General features: G+C 33.3%; 1 protein-coding gene across 3 annotated transcripts in view; it reads left to right on the forward strand.

The window, feature by feature from the left end:
• RANBP17 (RAN binding protein 17) overlaps positions 1-24,726 on the forward strand; it is a 254,298-nt gene that overhangs the window by 35,528 nt on the left and 194,044 nt on the right. For all 3 annotated transcript variants that reach the window (XM_033096303.1, XM_033096305.1, XM_033096306.1), the window contains 2 exons: positions 1,547-1,740; positions 17,815-17,920. In XM_033096303.1, coding sequence (XP_032952194.1) covers positions 1,547-1,740; positions 17,815-17,920 — 300 coding nt within the window. The remainder of the gene's footprint in view (positions 1-1,546; positions 1,741-17,814; positions 17,921-24,726) is intronic.

Consider the following 24,726-nt stretch of genomic DNA (forward strand, 5'->3'; position numbering starts at 1 on the left):
TAAACTTCCTGTACAGATTTTTGTATGAACATAGTTTTTATTTTTTTGGGTAAATACCTACGTGTGAGACTCCTGGGTTGCATGTTAAGTGTATGTTTTACTTTGTAAGAAACTGCCAAACTATTTTGCAAAGCGGCTGTTACCAGTTTGCGTTCCCACCAGCAATGTATGAAAGATCCTCTTGCTCTGTGTCCTCACCAGCACTTGATATTGTCAGTTTTTTAAAAATTTTAGTCACTCTAATAGGTGTGTTAGGGGTTCCTCGTTGTGGTTTTAATTTGCATTCCCTAATGACTAATAATGTTGAGCATCTTTTTATGTGCTTATTTACCATTTGTGTGTATTCTTTGGCAAAGTACCTGTCAAATCTGTTGCCCATTTTTTTTTATTGGATTGTTTATTTTCTTATATTGAGATTTGAGAGGTCTGTTTATTCTGGTCACATCTTTTTTTCATATGGGTTTTGCAAATATTTTCTCCCAGTCTATAGCTTGCCGTTTCATTTCCCAGTCTTTGAAAGAGAAGTAGTTTTAAAGTTTGATGAAATCCAATTTAGCCTTTATTTTTTCTTCTAGAAGTTTTATACTTTTAGAATTCACATTTAGATCTATGATTCATTTTGAGTTACTTTTTGTATGTGATGTGAGGTAAGGCTCAAGGTGGTTCTTTTTTTTTGCATATAGATGGCCAATTATCCCAACGCCATTGGTAGAAAAGACTATTCTGTCTGCATTGAATTGCCTTTACATTGTTTTCAGAAATGAGTTGACCACATACATGCCTGTGGTTCTATTTCTGGACTCTGTTCTCTATGTGTTTCTCCTTCTGCCAATATCGTCTTGATTACTGGGTCTTATAATAAGCTTTGAAATCAGGTAGTATGAATCTTCTACCTTGGTTTCCCTTTTTCGAAATTATTTTGGCTCTTTTACTTTCTTTATTTTTCCATGTAAATTTTAGAATCATCTTGTCAGGATATACAACAAAATCCTGCTGGGATTTTGACTGGGATTGCATCAAATTTGTATGTTAATTTGGGGGTAAATACCTACATGTATCTCAGCAATATCAAATCTTACAGCCAATGAGTATGTTTATCTTTTAATTTATTTAGCTGTTTTCTGATTTCTTTCTTCACTTTTTTGTATTATTCAGCTTCAGATCTTACATATGTTTAATTAGATTTAATTAGTATTTTATGTTTTCTGGTACCTTTGAAAGATACTGTTTTTTAAATTTCAATTTCCAATTGTTCATTGCTGGTATATAGTAAAGTAATACAATTGGATTTTGTATATTAACCCTGTGTGCTAGGACCTTGGTAAACTCACCTCTTTAATAGTTTTTTTGTGGGGTTTTTTGGTATTTTTTTATGTACATAATCATGTCATCTTCAAATACAGACATTTTATTTCTTAGCTTCCAACCTATTTGTCTTTTATTCCTTTACCCATAATGGAATCTTTATTTAACATAAAGTTTATTTGTGGTGAATAAAAGTACGTTGCATTCTAATGTCTGCAAACTTGTTTTTATATGTTTGCAGAGATAATTTAGATGATCCACTAGATGATACGGCTACTGTGTTTCAGCAGTTGGAGCAGTTATGTACTGTCAGCAGATGTGAATATGAAAAGACATGCACTCTTCTTGTACAGTTGTTTGACCAAAACGCACAGAATTACCAAAAGCTGCTGCATTCACCTTCTGGGATAACTGTGGACAAGGCAATTCAGGAAGGTCAGTAAATTTTATATGCCTATTAATTATATGGTATTATGTTGAATTTTAAATAGCTTCATTAATCACTTTAGTAATTTTATGCAAATTATTTTTTTTACGTTTCCTCCAATTCCTCACCCCCTAATAAGCCATTAATTTTTTTTAACCTTCTGGATATTTTGGTGGCTTGATGGTTAATTTTCAGTTTTGTTTTATAAGATTCATTGGAAATATTTTTCTCTGGAATCAGTATCAAGAAAAGCTGATCTTTGAGTAGAGTGTATTATCTTAAACTATATTTTAACTGATCTGACAATATTTCCTTCTTTATTATAGATAACTGCAAATTCAGAGCTCAATTTCAGCCAGTAAAAAATTATGTAAGACTTCATCATGGTTTTGCATTTGTGTATTAGCCTTCACCATAGCTTTATTATTATATTTTAATTTCTCAATCTACAAATTTCCTTATTATTTTTCTTTAATCCTTTATTAAAGGATTTATTTATTTCTGTATATCTCTTTAAACCCTTTTAGGAACGTAGCACGGAATTAAATAAATAAGTACAATTTTCATATTTTTTTTAATGAGATGAATTACGAGAATGGAACTGGCTTTATACATTTTTAACACTTTAATTATAGTTCCAGACCTCTTTTTTTTTAATTTGTATTTTTTATCTTGTTTTGGAAAGTAAATGGTAAGGGATGATAATCAAACTTACTTTTAATGATTTCCCATCTAAACTCTTTTGTAAAAATTCTTTAAAAGATTACATTTACATGACACCTTCCTAAAATGCCTTTGATTCATTATCTGGTTTTTGTTTTTGTTTTTTGAGTTATACCATACTGCTGAGTGGCTACATAATGGAGTAGTTAACCTCTACTTTAAATGTTCTCTCTTTTATTAGGATTTCATTGTTTATAAATTAAATTAGGGAGAACTAACATTTTTTGTGGCATTTAGTCTTTCATGTTTGCTTTCTTTTAGCAGAGTTTTGCTAGAGTTTTAGCAGAGATATTTAAATTATTAAATATCAAATACATACAGCAGGGTATTTGTATATATTGAGACTCAGTGGGTAGCAGTAAGAAACAGCATCACATGGTTTAAAGAATAGGTCAGTACCAATCAATATCTTGCTGTTCCCTTTGTTCCTCTTTCCAACTTTATTCCATTTCCTACCAGCAGAAAATACTTGGAATCTTGAATTTTGTGTTTATCAATTGATGCCTTTTCTTCATAGTTTTACTGTGTCTGTATCTATTCTGAAAATAATGCATGGTTGGTTTTGCATATTTCTGAACTTTATACAAATGGAATCAAACTGTTTTTATTCTTCTACAGCTTGCTTTATTATTTTTTTTTCTCAGTACTGCATTTTTGAGAGCCCGTGTGGATGCTATAGCTATTGTTTCTTCATTTGCACTGCACTGTTCTGTTGTTTGAATATACCACAATTTATTTATGCATTTTCTTGTCAGTGAGTATTTGTGTTTTCTCCGTTTTTTGCTTATACAGTGAATGCTGCTATAAAGATTGTTATGTATATCCATTACATAGTCAGCATCAGTAGATAATGCCAAACTAGTTTACAGAGTGATCTTACCACTTTATATTCTGCTCACCCGGATCCAGACCCTTGCCAACACCTCCTAATGTTAGACTTAAATTTTTGCCAGTTTGGTTGAGGTAATATACCTCATGAGTAATTTACTTTTTACTCCCATGATTATTAATGAAGTTTAGCATTGTTTCGTGTTTATTGACTGTTAAATGTGTCATCATCAGTGATATATATGTTTAAGACTTTTGTTCATTTCACCCTCACCACTTGGATTATTGGTCTTTCTCTTATTGATTGAGATTTTTATTTATTTTTGACACTAATCCTTTAGTTATTTGAATTGTAAATATGGTCTCTAAGTTTGTGACTTGTCTTTATATATCATGTTAACGTGTCTATTCTCTTAGTTATTTTCATATCGTACTTTAACTAATTCACCTAATCTTTTTGAAAAGGCAATATATTTACATTGCCCAGAAAAAAGAAATTAAAATGTGTTGTTCCAGTCCTGTAATGTGTCTTCCTATTCTTTACTCTAACAAGTAACGATTCTTACTAGTTTTACATATCTTTACTAAGTTTCTAATGTATATACACCTATGAATTCATGTATAATTTCTTATTCCTCCCTTATGTACATAAAATGTGGTATACCACCTCATTGTTCTATTCCTTTCTTGTTTTTTCATGTAACAAAGTATTTTATGGCTATTTTGAAATTAATATTTAGAGAACACTCATTTTTTATAGATGTATAACATTTTATTTTTTGAATGTATCATAATTTATTTAATCGTTCCCTCCACTATTGAAAGTTATTTGCATTATTTTCCATCTTCTGCTATTCAAACTAATACTATACAAATTAACCTTGTATATATGTTGTGCCATTTGGGCTATTCTTATATCTTCTTTTGTGAAATGTCTGTTCACATTTTTTTGCCCATTTTTAAATTGGGTTGTTTGTTCTTTTATACATATTCTTATTGGAATTAATAAGGGTGTTATATATTCTATATATAATCCCTTTCTAACATATATGTTTGCAAATCTTTTCTCCCTTTCTGTGGTTTTGTCTTCTTCACTGTATTTCAAAGAGCTAAAGTTTAAAATTTTGATGATCTACCTTTTCAGTGTTTTCTTTATGCCTTGTGATTTTTATATTGAAGAAATCTTGTCTAAGCCAAGTCACTAAGAGGATCTTCTATGTTTTCTTCTAGATGCTATTATGTTTAAGTCTTTGATCCACTTTGGGTTAATTTTTGTGAATGGTATGAGGTAAGAGTAAGGTCCCCTCCCCAACCCAGACAGTTATCAAGTTGTTTTAGTACCATTTGCTGAAAAGACTCTTTTTCCCTATTGAATTATCGTGACACCTTTGTCAAAACCAATTGACCATAAAAGTCTAGGGCCTATTACTGATCTCTGTTCTGTACCCTTGACCTATATGTCTGTCCTTATGCCAATATTACACTTTCTTGGGTACTGTAGCTTTATAATTCTTGACAACAGGTCATTCGACTCCTCCAGTCTTATTCTTCTTTCTAAAAATAGTTTTGTCTGTTCTAGGCTTTTTATTATTATTATTATTAATTTCTGTATTAATTTTACCATGAGCTGTCAAGTTCTTCTGAAAAACTCACTAGATTTTGGTTGGGATTGCCTCAATCTGTACATCAGTTTGGGTCATTTTAGCAATATTCAGTCTTCCAGTTTATTGACTTATGGTATATTGCTCTACTTATATAGGTGTTCTTTTATTCTTTGCAATGTTTTGTTGTTTTCAGTATACAAGTATTAAAAATGTTTAACTAAATTTATTCCTATATATTTTATGCTATTTAAATTTTATGCTTATTCTCTGCCACTCTGTAAAACTAGAATTGATTTTTGTCTTTGTGTATATGACTTTGCTAAATTTCCTTATTCTAATAGTTTTTTTGTAGATTTTTTAGGATTATTTAATATGATCATGTCATCTGCAAATAAAGATAGTTTATCGTGTCATCATGCCTTTTATTTCTTTTTCTTGCTTTATTACAGTGGTACAACCTCCAGTACAGTTTTGAATAAAAGTAGCCTTGTTTTTGTTTGTACGTGAAAGCATTCACCCTTTTACCATTGAGTATGATGTTATCTGTAGGTTATTTTTAAAAGATGTCCATAATAAATTTTAGGAGGTTCCCTTCTATTCCTCTAGTTATTTATAATGAATGGGGCATTGATATTTTTTAAATGCTTTTTTGCAGCTGTTCAAATGATCTTTTTTCCCCCTTCATTTTACTAATATAGTGAATTACATTGATTGGTTTTTCTGTGTTAAACTAGCGTTGCATTCCTAGGATAAATTCTATTTGGCTATAATATACTTTTGATTTTATTTATTTATTTTCCTAATTTTAGATGGAGACTCCACATCTTTGATTTTCAGATTTTGGTATTTTTCTAATAAAAATATTTAAAGCTACAAATTTTACTTCAAACATTGCTTTGGCTGTATCTCATAAATTTTGATTTAATTATCATTTAAAAATATTTTTTAATCTGTTAATTGTTAATTTATATGTGCATTATTTAGAAGGATGCTTTATATTTCCAAATATTTGGAGTTTTCCTAGTTGTCTTATTGTTACTGATTTCTAATTTAATTCTGCCTTAGAATTTTGTATTATTTCAGTCTTTTTAAATTTATTGAGTTGTCTAATGAACCAACATATGATTTATCCAGTAAACATACTATGTGCAATAGAAAAGAATATGTATTTTACCATCATTGGGTATAACAGTATGTAAATAGAAATTAAGTCAAAATGGTTACTAGGGTTGTTCAGATATTCTTTGTCTTTACTGATTTTGTTTGTTTTGTTTTGATCTATTTTTATTATTTACACAGAGAGAGAGGTGCTAAAATCTCCAAATATGATTGTAGAATTGTATATAGTACTTTTAATTGTGAATTTTCCTTCATATAGATATTTATTTTTTTTAATCTTTATTACATTTATTGCGGTAACATTAATTAGTAAAATTATATAGGTTTCAAGTGTACATTTCTATAATACATCATCTATATATTATTAATACATTGTGTGTTCAATGCCCAGAATCAAATGGAAGGAGAACTGACTCATATAGATATTTATAATAGTTTTGTTTTCCTTATTAATTGACCCTTTTATCTTGAAATTTATCTTATCTAATATGACGATAGCCAGTGCGTTCTTATGCTTTCTGTTTACATGGAATAGCCTTCTCCATCCATTTACTTCCAATCTGTCTGTATCTTTATATTTAAAGTGTGTTTCTTGTAGACAGTGTATAGTTCTTCCTTTTAGAAAATCCATTGTGATTATTTCTATCTTTTAATTGAGGTGTTCAGTCCATTAACTAAATGGGATGGAGAACTATCAACTCAATACTATTTAAACTATTTCCTTAGGATAAGGTTTTTAATATCACATTAGTAGTCTGTCTATATTTAGGCCTTAAATCATGTGAGGTCTGACTTGAGGGTTTTTTTCTTCCTGTCCAGCTAGCATTGAAGTCACATCCGACAAGTTTGTTGTTTTTCTCTATCCAGGGTAGGTTTTCTTCCCTCCAGTTCACTTTTTCACTAAAGGTATTACTGTGTTTCAGTTTTCTGTGAGAGTGTTTTTACTGGACTCCTCACATTGGGCGCGCTCGATCTTCGTCCTCCCATCATCAAAGGAGAAGTTCAAGTTCTCCAATTGTTTCTCTGTTTATGTCTCTAAATTTAAGCCTTCACATCAGTTTTTGCCTTTGAGGATTTATTTTACTTTCTTAGGAATCCAGTAGTGCACTGGGGGCCTTTGTGCAAATTAGAAGAAGGCTGGTGCAGCGCCAGACTCAGTGAGCACGGTACAAGTGGATTTCAGTCCCTCTTGTTCCTTCAGTTAAATATCTTTTTGTAGGTGTGCGGTTGCCCTGTCAGCCATATTGCAGGGTTTTCCTTTTTGCCCGATGACATAGTGTCAGCCTTATATAGTATCTTTTCAGGTTTGTTCTCTGCATTAATTCAATTATAGTATGTTATAATTTGGCTCACGTTTAGCCACCTCTTATAAAATCACATTTTCTTTTTTAGTTTCTATCACAATTGGTGTTTGCTTCTTTAAACGTAAATAATTAGTAGTAACTTTCATGTCAGTGTGGTCAGCTAGATGTGCTGAAAGGCCTTTCAGCTGCAGAACAGGCTCCGGGATGAACTTTTTAATGGATAAGTACAGACAGTCCTGACTTCCGTGGCTTCACTGACAATTTGTTTGACTTTATGGTGGTGTGAAAGTGATATGCATTCGGTAGAAACCATCGTTCGTATTTTGATTTTTGATCTTTTCTGGGGGTGGTGATCCATACAGTACTCTCTCGTGCTGCTGGGCGGCGGCAGTGAGACGACTTTGCCCAACTGTAGGCTAATGTGAGTGTTCCAAGCACGTTTAAGGTAGGCTGGGCTAAGCTGTGGTGTTCGGTCAGGTTAGGGGATATTCCATGCATATCTTTTGTTATTTTCAATATACAGTGGGTTTTTCGGGACATAATCCCATCATAAGTCAAGGAGCACATGGCATATTTGAGGTTCCTTCTCCACTCTGCTGCTCTTCATTCCTCTGTCCCTCCCTTGGCTAGCTACTTCCCTTCTCCCTCAAAAAATGAACTTTAATCAGAATGGTCAGCAGCAGACAAGGGCAAAAGACAGTGCTGCTTTCAAAGGCAAATTATCAGTATCAGTGATTAAACTGGGGGCAAACCCTTAGGCCAGTAGCAAGGTAGGCGTACTGAATCTGAGATTCTTTTATTAAGTTGGACCCTTAAAGGGGATAAAGTGTATAACATGGGTAGATCCACTTGCTCTTGCACAATAGGTAAAGGTGACCAAAAGTATAAACTTCCAGTTATAAAATAAATAATGTACAGCATGGTGACTATAGTTAATATTAATAATACTGTATTACGTATTTGCAAGTCATTGAGAGAGTAGATCTTAAAAGTTCCTGCCACAAGAAAAAAAATTGTGACAGTGTGTGGCGATGGATGTTAACGAGACATACTATGGTGATACAAATAATGAATCATTACCTGAATACTAATATATTAGTATTATATACTACATACCTGAAACTAATATGTTATATGTCAATTATAAATCATTTTTTAAAAATTGACCAAGTATTCGTATATAAAGCAAGTCTCAACAGATTTCAATGACTCAGTAACATAGAGTCCACATTTTCTTACCAATTTGCAATTAAATTAAAACTAAATTGCAAAGATAATAAACTGTATACTCTTGGAAATTTTTACAAACATACTTCTAAGGCACATGAGATACTATTTACTCCCAGTAGACTGACAAAAATAAAAAATCTTATAAGAGAATGTAGATCGAAGGGAATTCTTACATACTTCTGGTAGAAATATAAAGTATAATCAGTTGGAAATGCAGTGGAAATCAATTTGGTGTTATCTTGTAAAGTGGAACATTCAAATACCTACTGACCTGGCACTTCCACTCTTAGGTATGTCCTCTAGAAAATCTCTTCTACACAAGAGAACAAGTGTGAGAATGTTCGTAGCCTAATTGTTCATAAAGCCAAAAAATAGAAACACCTCGAATGCCCATCAACATGCAGATGGATAAACAGATCATAATATAGTTATACAATGGAATACTATATGACAAAAAGGAATGAACAGATATACTTAAAGATGCACATCAGAGATAAGATACTTAGTGAAAAGAAGCAATTCTTAGGAAACTATGTATAGTATGAAATAATTAGCAAAGCCCCAAAACAAGTGAGACTAAAAATACATTATTTAGGAACATATGCATAAGTTATAAAGCGGGAAAAAAATGTCAAGAGAATATTAAGCTCCAGATGCAGGAGCATGGTTACCTGTAGGGTAGGGGGAAAGGGAGGGGACAAACTAGGAAAGGGATATGGAGGTAGGAGTGCCAGTATTGGTAAAGCCTTGGTTCTCAAGTTGGGTGGGGGCTCACGGGTGTTTTTTTTATTACACTTCATACACATTGCATATATTTCAAAATATATCATATATATTTTCATAGATCTAAATATTTTAATACAATGTGAAAAGATTCAGTTATAAAATCAAAGACCTATGTTCCTACAAACAGGTATTTCCTGCAACATGTATTTTAGCTGTTTTAAAATACATGAGTAGAATTAACTGAAAGATAATAATTTACTGATACTAAATAGGTCTGTAAATTATGAATAAGATAAATCAGACTTGATTTTTGATTACTATAAATTCAAGAAGATTTTATAGTTGGATACACTGTGTAGTTTTAATAAAACAACATTCCAAAGCCTCTAATATAATGCCTGATACATAGAAAATTTTTGATAAATACTTGGTTCCTTTCTTCTAGTCCAAAGATCAGTGGAATCTGCCCGCCTTTTAAAGATACCTGTGGTCTACTCAAAAATGATCGTTTTATATTACGAAAAATGCCTAATATGGCTCTAGTTTATATCACTGTATGTAGCAGTATTCAGTTTCTTTTGTGCAGACTAAACACTTCAGTTAGTGTTGAACAAAGAAAATTATATGCTCTCGTTATGTGTGCTTTAATTTAGATGCTTAATGGCTTTTAATGTTACCAAATAAGTTTATTATTATATTATGATCTCATTTGTATTATATTGCCTTGCTCTTCCATATTTGTGGTGATATGGTCATGGTTTACGAAAACAATAATCCCTAAGAAATAGGTCATTAACAGTAGTTAACGATTACTTGTGATCTATGGTAATGACTGATTTCTTTGGGATTATTGCAGTTATAAACCATAATTACAGATTATTACAGCAATAATTATTTTGTTAAAGGAAAAAATGTTCTGTGCTTGAACAGCTGCTAAAACAAGTGCACTGAACATTTCAGAATAATGGAAAATTATAATGAAAATTTAGTCTTATGAGATATTTTTTAAATTTACAGATATGTAATTTATGTATCAGATATTTATATTTCTAAATATAATTTAGATTTATGGATTTATATGGTTCTTTAAACTTTGTGGATATAATTCTGTAACTAAAGTAACTTCTTAGCATTTATTATTTTGGTAGCCCGTCTAAAATTGTTGAGGTTTAGGGAAGGGTTTAATGTGTATGTGAAGTATCACTTCTCATGCAGTTAAATATGAAAAATTATATTTGATAGCTTAATAATAATGACTTTGTATTTCATTGTTCATTTCTAACACTAATCCTAATTTATTCAATCAGTAGTTAAGTTTCTAAGGGTTAAGAAATGCCTGTTTAAGGGTTTCTAAGGGTTAAGAAATCACTGCTTTCTAAAACGGAAAGAAGTAAATACACATTCTGTTTTTCTCTAAATAAACTTCCATTCAAAATTTACCATAATTTTAGAAAACAATGCCCACAATTGATAACATGCTATCTTTGCATATTATTCTTTGATATAAAAGTTTTAATTCAAGGTCACAGAATAAAATATTAAAGAATAAAAAATTTAAATTTGAGAAGTCCATGTCCTATATTTAATATCTTTTGTCTTCTATAATTAGACAATGATACTCGTCATACTGCATTGAAAAAATCATTTCCCCCCCTTATCTGTCTTACTAGGTTCAATTTCTTGGTCATGGGGGTCTCACCCTACCCCATACATGTACATATTTTGTTATATCCCTACAGCAGAACATGACATAGCAGGACTCAGCAAATGATTTTCAGAATGTATTTTACTTGGGAATTTTTTCTTTTCAGTTTAGGGTTTTTTGTTTTACAAACAGCATTAAGAAAGTATATATAGCTAATTGTAACTAGCTTTAATTGCAACAAGCCTCTTTGGTAGAGAGGAAAGAACTTAAAAAGTTTTAAATATAGTGTGACTTAACTTTCTTGAGCAGCTTCTAAAATAAAACTCAGAATGAACATACCAGTGTTACATATTGATATGTTTTATAGTTTTTGTAAGTATGACGTAGAAGAACTAACAAGGGGATAGTTATTTAATAATAGAATTAATAACCAACACTTACTGAGCATTTACAGCAGGCATTATGAGTACTTTACTTACAGAATACCATTTAGTGCTTTTCACAAGCCTTTGAGCTAGGTATTATTTTCATCCTCCTATTTATAAATGAGGGAATTAAAGCCAAGAGAGATTATGTAAATAGCATAATAAATGTAGAGGCAGGATTTGAACCCAGGTTGTGCTCTTGGTAGCTAAATTGTATAGCCTTCGTTTTTCTACTATTGATCTTCCAACAGAGAAATATAAAAATCACATGCATGATGAATTCTTTATGTATTTTTAAGAAGGCTTATTTTACAAAGAGCTCATAGGCATATGCTTCTGTGTTTACATTAGTGATAAACCCCAAAAGTAAATTCGCTTATTTTAAATTCAGCTATTCACCAAACATTCATTTGATATGTCACATATACCTGGTTTTATAAAGTGGGTGGTTTGGGAATCAAAAGAAGTGTGAAAAGCCCTAAAAATGATCCCAAAGGCCAATGCAGTCTCATCTATGGTCAAATTTTGGGAAGCAACTAGAGAACAGTTCAGGGTTAGGAATTAAAATGTGTTGAATAAAACTTAAGAGATTGCTGGATCACAGGATTGTTGGATCATCAAGGTCTGTCCAGCTAATTGACAACCATGTTGCGTATTCTCTTTTATCAATCTTGAGAGGAAATGGTATGTATCTCATAATAGTATGAGAATGGATTCTTGGAAATTCGTTACCTATATTTCAATCATAGCTCTGCACTTTTTAGTATGGATTTATGACATTAAATGAATATATAGAGAGTAGATTCAATGTTTAGAACAGTGCCTAGTGTACGAGGTCTGACAATTATGTTCGTGAGCTCATCCTAGAAAAAGTGCTATATACCTCATTGCTGAATATCACTATGGTCACCTTCGAAGGACTCTCCTTGGGAAGCTATGCACTGACGTCAGCACCTAGTTCTCCCTTCAAAGCAGTTTTGGATCTGTTTTTCTGGAATGGCCATCAAAGCTGTCGTATTACCCTTGAGGACCTGAATGTCATCAAAATGTCTTTCAAGATTTGCTCTATCTTCGGGTAAAGAAAGAACTCATTGGGGGCCAGATCAGGTGAGTAGGGAGAGTGTTCCAATACAGTTATTTGTTTACTGGCTAAAAACTCCCTCACAGACAGTGCCGTGTGAGCTGGTGCATTGTGGTGGAAGAGCCATGAATTGTTGGTGAAAAGTTCAGGTCATTCTTAACTTTTTTACTCAGCCTTCTCAGCATTTCCAAATAGTAAACTTGGTTAACTGTTTGTCCAGTTGGTACAAATTCATAATAAATAATCCTTCTGATATCAAAAAAGTTTAACATCGTTTTTAACTTTTGATTTGGACTGACGGAACTTTTTCGGTTGTGGAAAATTGTCTGACTTCCATTGTGCACTGTGATGCTTTGTTTCAGGGTCGTATTGGTACACCCATGTTTCATCCCCAGTGATAACGGTCCAAAACATTGTCTTGCCTCTCCAAAAGGCCTTGGTAAACTTCGACTCTCCTTTGCTTTTGTTCATTGGTGAGCTCCTTCGGGACCTTTTTTTTTTTTTTAAGTTGGGGAATACTGGGGAACAGTGTGTTTCTCCAGGGCCCATAAGCTCCAAGTCAAGTCGTTGTCCTTCAGTCTAGTTGTGGAGGGCGCAGCTCAGCTCCAAGTCCGGTCGCCATTTTCAATCTTAGTTGCAGGGAGCGCAGCCCACCATCCCATGTGGGAATTGAACCGGCAACCTTGTTGCTAAGAGCTTGCGCTCTAACCAACTGAGCCATCCAGCCGCCCCCCTTTCGGAGCATTTTTGTACACACCTTCCTCATGCCAAGACTTTCAGTTAAGATTGTCTTAACTGTTTCTCTGTCGATGTTTACTTGGTCTGCTATGCTTCTCACAGTCAGTGTACAATTTTGACACAGAATTTGATGAATTTTTGCAATGTTTTTGTTCTGCTCGACACTAGCCACCCTGACCTCTCTTCATTAGTGACGCGTTCCCTCCCCTCAGAAAAACACTTAATCTATTTGTACACTGCCGTTTTCTTCATACCATTATCCCCATAAGCTTAGACTAACATGTCCCTGATTTCACTCCCACTCTTGGCAAGTTTACCAAGAAATTTAATGTTTTTTTATTGCTCTAATTCAAGCTCAGACATTCTCGCGACAGCACACGAAAACATGAAACAACAATAATGAATGCCACTGAGCAAGATGTTGTCACACGTCGACACGAACACAGCTGTGAGACACTGATATACCAAGGTTATGAAATCTTACTGAGCTGTTTATACAGTGCTGCCAATGTAAGCACATGGTGGCAAGTTCGTGAACTTAATTGTCAGACCGCGTATATATCATGTTAGTGATAGTACTGAAATAAAAAAAAAAATGAAGCAGGAAAGAGGGATCTGAAATGTTTGGGATCAGATTGTGTTTCAGTTATCTCGTGCCTAAACTTAGTGGCTTATCAAATAACAAGCGTTTTATTATTATCTCTCAGTGTTCTCTGGAATTGATTAGTCTCAGCTGGGGCTGGTGTCACCTGAATGATTCTTTACTCACATGCCTAGTGTCTGGGCTGGAATGTTTGATGAATGGGCTCTCGTTGGGCATTCCTCTCTCCATGCTGTCTCTCTACATAGCTGGCTTTAGCCTCTCATAGTATGATTGTTTCAGGGTATGTGGTCTTCTACATGGTACCTGGCTCCCCCAGAGTGAACGTTTCCTAAGGGACTAGAGGAAGCTGCCAGTTCTCTTAAAGGCTAAGCCCCATCCTGGAATAGTGTCACTTCCACCGTATTTTGTTGGTCAGCACAGTCACAATTCAGCCCAGATTTGCAAAGGTGTAGAAGCATAGACTTCACTTCTTGATGGCATGTGCATACATGGAAAGAAGGAGTCAATGATGGGTATCTTGAAGATAAGCCACCAAACTCTTAAGTATTGAAAATTGATAGGAAAGCTATGTAAGCCCTCCTGAGAAGGTGAATTCATAGTCAGGAGAGTTGTATCTTTCTCCATTTATATTAAGCTATGTGAATATAAGAAAAGAATAAGTGGGAAATTGGATTTAAACAATTATGGTTTTGAAGAAGAATATGTCAGAGCAAGAGAGGAGTTGAAGTCGTATGCAAGGCAGAGATTATAATTGACCATAGAACTGAAGCTAAGTAAGCAGGATAGCGAAGACATAAAGGATGTAAGAGGAAGTAAAAAATGGTGGATCCCAAAAAACTATCAGAACTAATAAGAAATCACAGTGTGTCTGTATATTAGCAATGAACAATCAAAAATGAAGTGATAATAACAAGTCAGTTACAATAACATCAAAAAGAATAAAATACTTAGGTATAAATTTTTTATAAAGAAGTGTAAAACTTGTACACTGACACTATAAAACATTATTGAAAGAAGTTAAAGATCTAAATAACTGGAAAGACATCCATAGTCATGGATCAGAAGATTTAATGTTAAGATGGCAGTACTCTCCAAATTGACCTACAGATTCAGCACAATCCCTGTCAAAATCGAAGCTGGCTTTGCAGAAAATGACAAGCTGATCCTTACATTCATATGAAATCCAGGAAACCCAGAGTATCCAAAATGATCTTGAAAAAAAATGATATTGAAAAACTAACACTTCCTGATTTCAAATTTTAGTACAAAGCAACAGTAATCAAGAAAATGGTATTGGCATAAAGTTCGACATTAGAGCAATGAAATGGAATTGAGAGTCCAGGTATAAACCCTCCAATTTGTAATCAGCTGATTTTTGACAGGGGTGGCAATTCAATGATGAAAGAATTATCTTTTCAACAAATGGTGCTGGGACAACTGGCTATCCATATGCACAAAGAATGAAGTTGGACATAAAAATTGAGTCAGAAGGAATCATAGACCTAAATGTAGAGATAGAACTATGAAATTCTTAGAAGACAACAGGAGTAAATCTTCATGACTGGGTTGGGCAAGGGTTTCTTAGATACAATAAAAGAAAAATTAGAAATTTGGACTATATCAGAATTGAAATTTTATGTACTTAAAAGGACACTGTCAATAAAGTGAAAACAACCCACAGAAAATATTTGCAAATCATATATCTGATAAGGGACTTGCATTTCGAAAACAGAACTCTTACAACTCAATACTAAGAAAGATAAATAACCCAATTTAAAAATGAGCAAAGGATTTGAATACACATTTCTCCAAAGAAGACATGCATATAGCCAGTAAGCACATGAAAGGATGCTGAACATCAGTCATTAGGGAAAGGCATGTGAAAATTACAGGATACCACTTCACACCTCCTAGGGTGGGTTAAACATAAAGACAGACAACAACAAGTGTTGGCAGGGACTTGTAGAAATGGGACCTTCATACATTGCTGGTGGGAATGTAAAATGGTGCAGCTGCTTTGGAAAAGAGTTCATCAGTTCCTCAAAATGTTAAAAATATAAGTATATTATGACTCAGTTATGTCAATTCTAGGTATACCCAAGAAATGAGAACGTCCATATAAAAACTCTACATAAATGTTCATAAAATTATTGTTTATAAAGTCAAAAGGTGGAAGGAACCCAAATGTCCTTCAGCTGATGAATGGGTAAATAAAATGTGGTATGTTCAACAATGGAATGTTATTTGCCCATAAAAACTAATGCAGTATTAATACATGCTACAACGCGAATGGTTCTTGAACACATTATGCTAAGAGAAAGAAAGCAGTCACAAAGACCAGATATTGTATGATTCCACTTACATGAAATGTCCAGAATGGGAATAATCTAAAGAGACGTAAAGTAGATCAGTAGTTGCTTAGGGTTGGGAGGGCGGGGGTACAGAGTAGGATTTTTTTGAAAGGGATGAAAATCTTCTAAAATAAGATTGTGGTGATTGGTACACAACCCTTTGAATTTAATAAACATTGACTCTTTCAAGTACGTGAATTGTATGGTATGTGAATTACAGCTCAGTAAAGTTGTTTAAAAAGGTGAAAGATTCATGGATTTGAAGTTCCCAATAGAACAAAGGATTGTATTTAAGGTAACTTTCTAATACCTGCAGTTTCCGACATGAGCTTTTTTTTCTGTTACCTTTTTCACTATACATTCATAATTCATAAAACGAGTTACTTTATCTTATTGGTAATCTCATTCTCTTATTTAATCTGCTTCACATTGCTCATGTACAAGGCTGCATAATTGGTTAATTTTGATTTATTCATTGTTTTGTGATAGATTAAGGGATGTGGATACTTGCCAAGTTATATTTCTAAGAGAAAGTTTGTCACCTCAGTAGGCCTATGTGTCTCCAGAAGTTTGAGGTAGTTGATTACTTGTAGTATGGTAATGACTGCTAGTATTCACAGGAAGACAGAATGTGTTGTTTTTCTACATTTATTTATCTTTCCTAAGTCTTCTAAAAGCACTCTCTCTTTTGTGACTCTTTAATACCTGGTTAAAAAAAAAAAAAAAAACACGTAACACTTTAGTTCACTTGAAAAGGTTTCCCAATACCAAAACATAATTGATTTCAGTATTATGAAATAGCCTGCTGCTCATCTTTGAAAAATCAATCCCCAAGAATAGCATGAAATTTCTTTTTAGCAAGATATTGGTATGTTGTTAATTATTCATAAAGGTCTCAAAAATCTTGGAGAATCTGATACATAGATCGATGAAGCTAGAGATGTAAAATATGCCTTAAATAAAAACCATTCAATATAAATACCTCCGTTTCTAAACTGTCAATGTTGTCTGCCCCAAAGTAAGATTTGTGAAAACTATAGATGTTTCCACTGTGTCACTGTTGTACAATTATTTAATCCTTTGCTGCTGTTGCCCACAGAATTAATTTGGTTGTCAAACAATATGATTTACACAGTGAAAGTCACAGATTTTTAAAGATTATGCATAAAAATACAAAGGGAATAAATTAACTACTATCTGTTATGTTCCAAGCAGGAACGATATTAAAAATGATCTGATTGGTACTATCATGACATTGACCATTCAGAAAAGATTCTGGTCATTGGATCATAGTGGTACTTACCGACTAGCAGCCTGGATCCAGACATTACCTTTGGTGTTTTGGTATCACATTTAATTTTTAATCGTAAATCTTCAGGGTAGATACTATTTTCTCCATTTTGCAAATGAAAACCCTAAGATGTAAAGGGGTAAGTAACTTATGCAAGATCACATAGCAAATTGGTATAGCTGGGATTCAAACAGTTTTATCTGGCTCTAAAATCTGTCATTTTCACTGTTATACTTACTGCCTTGATAAACTTAAAACCGAACTTTTCATTCTCTGTCAAGAACTGAATTCACAACAGTTTATCATTTGTTTGGAAGAATAGATCATTATTCTAATTTTGGAACTTTCTGAAAAACTAAGCTTTGTTTCTATCAATACTTCATAAATATTTTTCTTTTTTTCTTATGTATTAGGGCGTCTTGCATGGCTGGTTTACTTAGTTGGGACAGTTGTTGGAGGAAGATTAACATACACCAGTACAGACGAACATGATGCTATGGATGGAGAATTATCCTGTCGGTAAGTAATGGTCACACAATTTACAGAAATTTACCAAGTAGTTAAGAAATTTGGTTACTGAACTGGTATGATGAGCTAAAGCATTTTCTATTTGGCCTTTTGAGGAAGGTAGTCTTTTCTTTTTCACTAATGAGAAAACCAAGGCTTAGAGGTTAAGTGACCTGTGGATGTCGTCTCTAACAAGTGGTATAGTCAAATATATTTTAATTTGTTTAAGTAGTGTGATGAAGATTTAGGTTGCTGTTTTATTTCTGACAAAGCATGCAAAATTGGCGTTTATTGGGATAATGGCAAAATTGGGGTGACATACATCTGGTCAAAATCAATGGATACTTACCCAAGACAAGCTTTGTTTATGATTGTTGACTAGATTTTTCACCTCATGACCATAGCCTTAATGAGAAACAGTAATTACTTCATATTTCTTTCTAAACTGAGGAAAATTCCTACGTATGAATAATAATGAGTCAGCTGATTTTCCACATATCTTATTTTTTAATAACATCTTTCTTTAAAACAGAGTACTGCATGGTTTTGTTGAACACTTAAAAAATTCAAATGAAGAGAAAAGTCATATATTAGTTTAGCGGTAACTACTAGTGCCGTTTTGGTAAAGACCTTGAATCTTTTTAATTAATGCTTGAGGGTATATGTATAGTACATATATATATTTTTCAACTTTTTTAAACAAAAATTATACAAGAATATTTTGTAAACTTAAATCAGGATACTAATTACAATACCTAATTCATTTGTGGCTATTATTTGGATTAAATGAGTTAATATTTTTAAAATGCTTAGAATAATACCTGACAAATAGTAAGTACTATATTACTAAAACAAAAAAACAAAACAAAACAAAAAATCCAAATACTTCTTGTTTAAAAAATCAAACATAGTATTGTGAACATTTCACCTAGACATGAAATATTCTAAGCTGTACCATAATTTAAACAAACACTTGGTTTTGGAATTTTAGGTTGTTTCTCAATTTTTTCTTACTAGAAACTGCCTTGAGGTGAATATTCTTTTAGTTATATCTTTATCAAAATAATTTCATTAGTTAATTCCTAAAAGCTGAAAAGCTGGTTGAATGGTACGTAGCATTTTAAAGACTTTCAATACATATTACCAAATGGCCTTCTGGAAAAATTGTACCAGTTTGTTCTCTTGAACCCAAAGACTGTACAAGTTATCTTTTCCTGCAGCTGAACTAGATAATAGGATTCTTATCTTGCCAGTTTATACATAACAGGTGTTTCATTTGAATTTGTATTTCTTTGGTTACAAGTGGTGTCAAACATTGTTTTCCATTTCTGTTCTTGCCATTTGTATTTTCTCTTTGTGATTTTTTTAATATGTATAGATTTTATCATTCACCTGGTTTTCTTTCGTGATAATCTTTCCTAATTTATAAGAACTCAGTATATATCAAAGATCTTAATATTTTGCTCTTCATTTAAAAAATGTTTTCTCCATGTTTTTGTTTTAGAAATTTGTTTTGTACTGGCTTTAAATATTTATGTATTCAGATCTATGAATTTTTTCCTTCCTATTTTTTCCATTGCTCAAGCTTTGAAAAGTTGTTCCATACTTCAATAATAAAAATACCCATCTACATATATTTTCTCCTAGTTTTATGGATTCAGCTTTTTATATTTAATACAGTTAACATTAATTTTGTTTTACATAATTTTTCCAGAGTTTCCAAAGTGTTAACCAATTAATGTCATCCCCACCCTCTGCTGATTTGAAACACCACGTTCATCTTACACAAAATTGTTATGTGGTTTTCTAGGCCTTTTATTCTTGTCCATTGACCTTTGAACTCTATTCTAACACCACTATCACCCTGTTAAAGTTCTTAAAATTGTTATTCCTTGTTGTGATATTTTCCCTTATTATTATTCTTAAATTCATTCCTAAGTGTTTCATAAATTTGTTCCCATTTTGAATAGACATTCTCCCTTCATTCCATATCCTTTTTAACTATTAAACTAGCTCTTTCTAGTGAAATTTGAATCTGACTGGAACATAAATATTTTTAGTTTTTCTAAGGTTTGCTATTTCCAATATCAAATCTGTTTAAAATACGAATGAATGGGGGCATTCTTAAAGTGTTTTGGTTAATTTTAAACCAAGTGAGCGATTTGCCTGTGTACCATCTTTTATCATAACATTACATAGTTAGTAAACTGGAAATTAAGTATACTTTTTGCTATAGCTCATTTGATTTTTTTAAAAGTTTTTATTATCAAGTAGGGAAATAGCCATTGGCACTATTTTCCTGCAAAATATGTAACAAGAAATAAACAAATGTGGGTGTATATTTGCCAAGTAGAAAAATTTAATTTTAAGCAGCAAACCTATTTAACTTTAAATAAGATTTGTTTTATGTTTCAGCCTACATCCCCTCCCTAGAAAACAGAGCCTTAGGCTTTTTTGAGGGGTAGGAAGAAGGGTGCATTTTCACGCAAGAAAGAAAGAAAGAAGGAAATGAGAGAATAAGAGAAAACAAGTAGAGTCAGTCCTCATTATTCACAGATTCCATATTTGCAAATTTGCCTACTTGCTAAAATTTGTACTCCAAAATCACACTCATGATGCTGCTACAGTCATTCTTGGACGTATGCATAGAGGCAAAAAGTTTAAGTTGCTGGATGTGCACTTTCCCAGCTGAGGTTGACAGATGCTCTGCCTTCTTATTTCAGTTCTTATAGTTAAATAAGTGTCCTTTCTGCTGTCTATTCAGTGCCATCGTTTTTGCATTTTTGTGCTTTCTGTTGGTGGTTTTGCAGTTTAAAATGGCCCCCAGCATAGTGTTCAAGTGCTGGCTAGTGAGCCTAAGCATAGGCTCTTAGGTACCTTATGGAAAAAATACATGGGTTTGTTTAGGTAAGTTTCATTCAGGCAGGTGGTATGCTATTGGCTGTGAGTTCAATGTTGATGAATCAACAATATGTATTAAATTAGGTGCCTTTAACCAGAAACATGCATAAAACTAGGATATGTGTTGATCAGTTGATGAAAATATTGTGACCATTGTTCCTCAGGAACCTAGTCCCATGTTTCCGTTAGGAGCAGGGGTTCAGTATTCAGTAATTGAGTTTTCACGGCAACTCTACAGAACATAACTACCATGAATAATAGAGAGCCCACTGTATAGCGGTAATGCATTACACACCTGCTGGCCCGCTTTTACAGGCTTTTGCCCAGAGACCAAGTGGAACCCCTGTGTTTCAAGATAGTTCTTGTTGGTAGTAGAGGGATGGAGATTATGAGCAAGCAATTTATCTGTTCGCTGATTTGTGTCCCGTTTCTTATTGGTTGAAGTCTACTCCTGGGGTGTTTAACTTTTCCATACTTTTTAGTTGTGTTCCCTCTTTGAGAAACTGCTGGGGAAGCCAGAGCTTCTGTTGAGTTGGATGCAAGGGCAGGAGCTGTGGCAGTCCTCTTCTCTCCCCTGTGTGACGATTTATAACCTCAGGAACTGTGTGAATCTTTACTGGGGCTGCCAGGCAAGTGATTGAGGGCACGGGTGGGTGAGAGGTGGTGGTGGGTTAGTGGGTGTGTAAGAAGGACCAAGCACGTCAAGGTGAGGCTTCCATACTTTGTCTCGAAAAAACATAAATATTTGTTTTAAAATACGGAGATTTTTCAATTAAGTAAGAATGATATTTTATGTAATACTTTAAAATATCAATTTGATATGAAGAAGTTCCAAGGAACTAGAACCGTAATACTGTTGCCTTCTGTGTTGTTACATGATAACTTTCTAACTCCTGGGAGAACACTACCAAATTAGTAGATTGCAAACCTCCTGCCAAAAATCGATGTGCTAGTTTATCAGGAAAAGTTTAATAGTCTTAAAAGCTCCCAATATTGTGATAATTATAATTAAAACATGTTGCTTTAACATATTTAAATATACCACTTTAACTTAGCAAGTAAATATATTTGTGCTCAGGCCATACAATTCTAATTAAATGGAGATCACTTAATTTTACAGTCATTTCAGTTTCATTCATCATAATCAGAATGTAAACCTCTTGAGAGATTCCCCAGGGATTTTGTCTTAGTCATCCTGTAGTTTTCATTTTGCAAGTGCTAGTAGAGTGGCTGCTTCATTCAAGCTCATTCCTGTCAGTTCCATCACCCTGTTTCTCCTTGTTGCTCTCACGTGCTCATCTCTGTCATCCCTCATCATTCGTTGAAGACTTTGACAACTAGCTCAGAGTTTTGCTCTCTCTCCCAAACCCTTCAATCATATAGATGACTTCAACTTCTTTCCCATCAGAACATGGTACTCTCCTCTTCTCTACCTATAAGCTTCCAGTGGCTTCCCATCCCATATGAGACCAATTCCAAAGTCCTTGCCATGGTTCAAAGCATCTGCTGCTTGTCTGACCTTTCTAGCCTTTCTCACTCAACTCAGCCACACTGTCCTCCTTGCTGGTTTTTGAGGTTTACCTATATGTTTTCACTTTAGGGCCTTTGAACTTTTCTGCGAGGAATGTTTCTCTCAGATGTTTATGTAACACTCCCTCACTTCAGTCAGGTGTGTCCTCAGATGTCTCTTCCTCCTTTGACCTCCCTATCTAAAATAACATTCTTAGTCTACTTTATTTTCTTTATAGTACTTATTTTCTCTTAACACCTATATGTTTATTCCACAATAAGGGAAGGAATAAGCTTTAACTGCTTTGTTCATGGTTATATTATCTCATCTGACTGGCAAACCCTTAACACTGAAGTAATTCAGAGTTTTCTCTAACTTGTTAAGTGATAATAAAAGAAATTGCACACCTCTACAGATAGATCCCATTGTCAATTAAGATACCATTTTTTACCTCAAATGAGCCCTCAGCATTACTTAGTAATTCTTTGTTGTTTTAGTAAAATCCTCATTTTCTGACTTCCAAACACCTAAGGAACTTTCTCTCAGCACTCTTTCTCTTTGTCCTGTTCTATCCTAGAATATTAGGAATCCTTGCTAATCTCTTTGCAGTGTTTATTATAGCACTTGTCATTCTTTATTCTAATTTCTTGTTTTATTGTTTTGCTTTGCATAAATAATAGATTTTTGGAGGACTGGGAATATATGTATTTTGCTCATTGTTGTATTCTGAACACCTAACACCCGTCTTCCATACGGTAGGCACTCGGATATGTGTTGACTAAATAATCATTTAGTTAATTGGATACCAAGGGGAATATAAAATCATTATCCAAAATTCATTTCTTTCTATTTGAAATAGTGGTTTATACTTAGGTCAAAATTGTTTAATGATATATTTCTCATCTTAGTCCCTCCATGCTCTTTATCTAACAAGATTAAGAAAACATAAATGTAGGGCAATAAATTGAAGCTGGAAGTGAATGTTTTATATATATATATATACAACACAAGCTTTGGTCTTAAGCACTTGTTAAAGGTGGCTACAAATCTTTGAAGAACACTGTGGCAGAGACTGCTAGTTGTCCCATATCTCTTCTTCCCTTCTTCTGCGATAAGATAATGTTTTGCTGGGCATGTGGCTACCTGAATAAAGACTAGATTTACTAGACTCTCTTGCAGCTAGGTATGGTTAAGTGATTATGTTCGGCAATTGATGTAAGTGAATGTGATATGTACAACTACATGAACGTAATGGGTGGAGCTCAAGAAGCCATTTTAGACCATAAAGTCATTGTGTGAATTGAGGCAAGTGTAACAACAAGATGGAAGGAACCTGAGTCCCTGATACACCATGGAGCACCAACTAGTCCTGGAGCGCTGCCTTGGATTTTTGCTTGAGAGACAAATAAACATCTATATTGTTTAAGCCATTGTTACCTTGAATTTCAGGCACTTGCAGCTGAACTTCTTATATAACTACCAAAACTTGTTTGATAAATGGATCATTTACCCTCCTGGGAATTCTTTCCTACTTTCCAGGGGATGTCATTGCCTCTTAGGAAATGCAAATTGGCAGCTTAATATGAGTTGTAAAGGCATCCCAACAAACTGTCTGGTGGTTTTGTATCTTCCTTGGGTTTTGGAATGAATGCCATAAAAAGGAAATAAAAGTAAACACGAGCAAGTATGTAGAATCACCAAAGAACTAGAGTAGGAAAGGAGAAGTTCTACTCAAAGAATTTGATAGTAAGACATGCCTTATAAGTCACTTGAAAAATCATCTGGATCCAGAGACAAAGTTTGATTTATGTATCCATTAATTTAACTAAAAATTATTCCAACAATCTGATAAGTCACCGATATACAGACTTTAAAAGTCAGCTTTGTTTCTTCTCTCCAAATTAGATAATAAACACATCTTCAGGGTGAGGGGGTGACACCTGGTCACAGTAATTCTTAAATTTGATCTTTAGTTTTTCTTCATAAATTTTTATGGTATTAAAGATATTTGGTAAGTGAAGGATACTTTTAAATGAGTAGCTTAATGTATAAATATAGGATATAACTATAAATGTAGTTGTCAAAATATTATTTCATAATACTTTGGCAATAAATACCAAGATTTTACAAGAAGTTTATACGTTGTAACCTAGACATTTGTTTCTAGAAATCTTTGGTAATAGGGAAGAAGACTGTAGTTATATTTTACTGAAATATGAGAATTTATATGAAAAACAGGGTGATTAAATGTTAACATAGCCTAATATTATACAACCATTAAAAATAACGTTTTGGAAAATTATTTAATAATACGTAAAAATAATCGGTTGAGATATATTTAGTGAGACAGATGAGTGGAATAGAATAATAGGTCCAGTAAGTAATCTGAATGCATAAATGAACTTAG

The sequence above is a fragment of the Rhinolophus ferrumequinum genome, chromosome 24 (genome assembly GCF_004115265.2).
Source record: "Rhinolophus ferrumequinum isolate MPI-CBG mRhiFer1 chromosome 24, mRhiFer1_v1.p, whole genome shotgun sequence".
NCBI lineage: Eukaryota > Metazoa > Chordata > Mammalia > Chiroptera > Rhinolophidae > Rhinolophus > Rhinolophus ferrumequinum.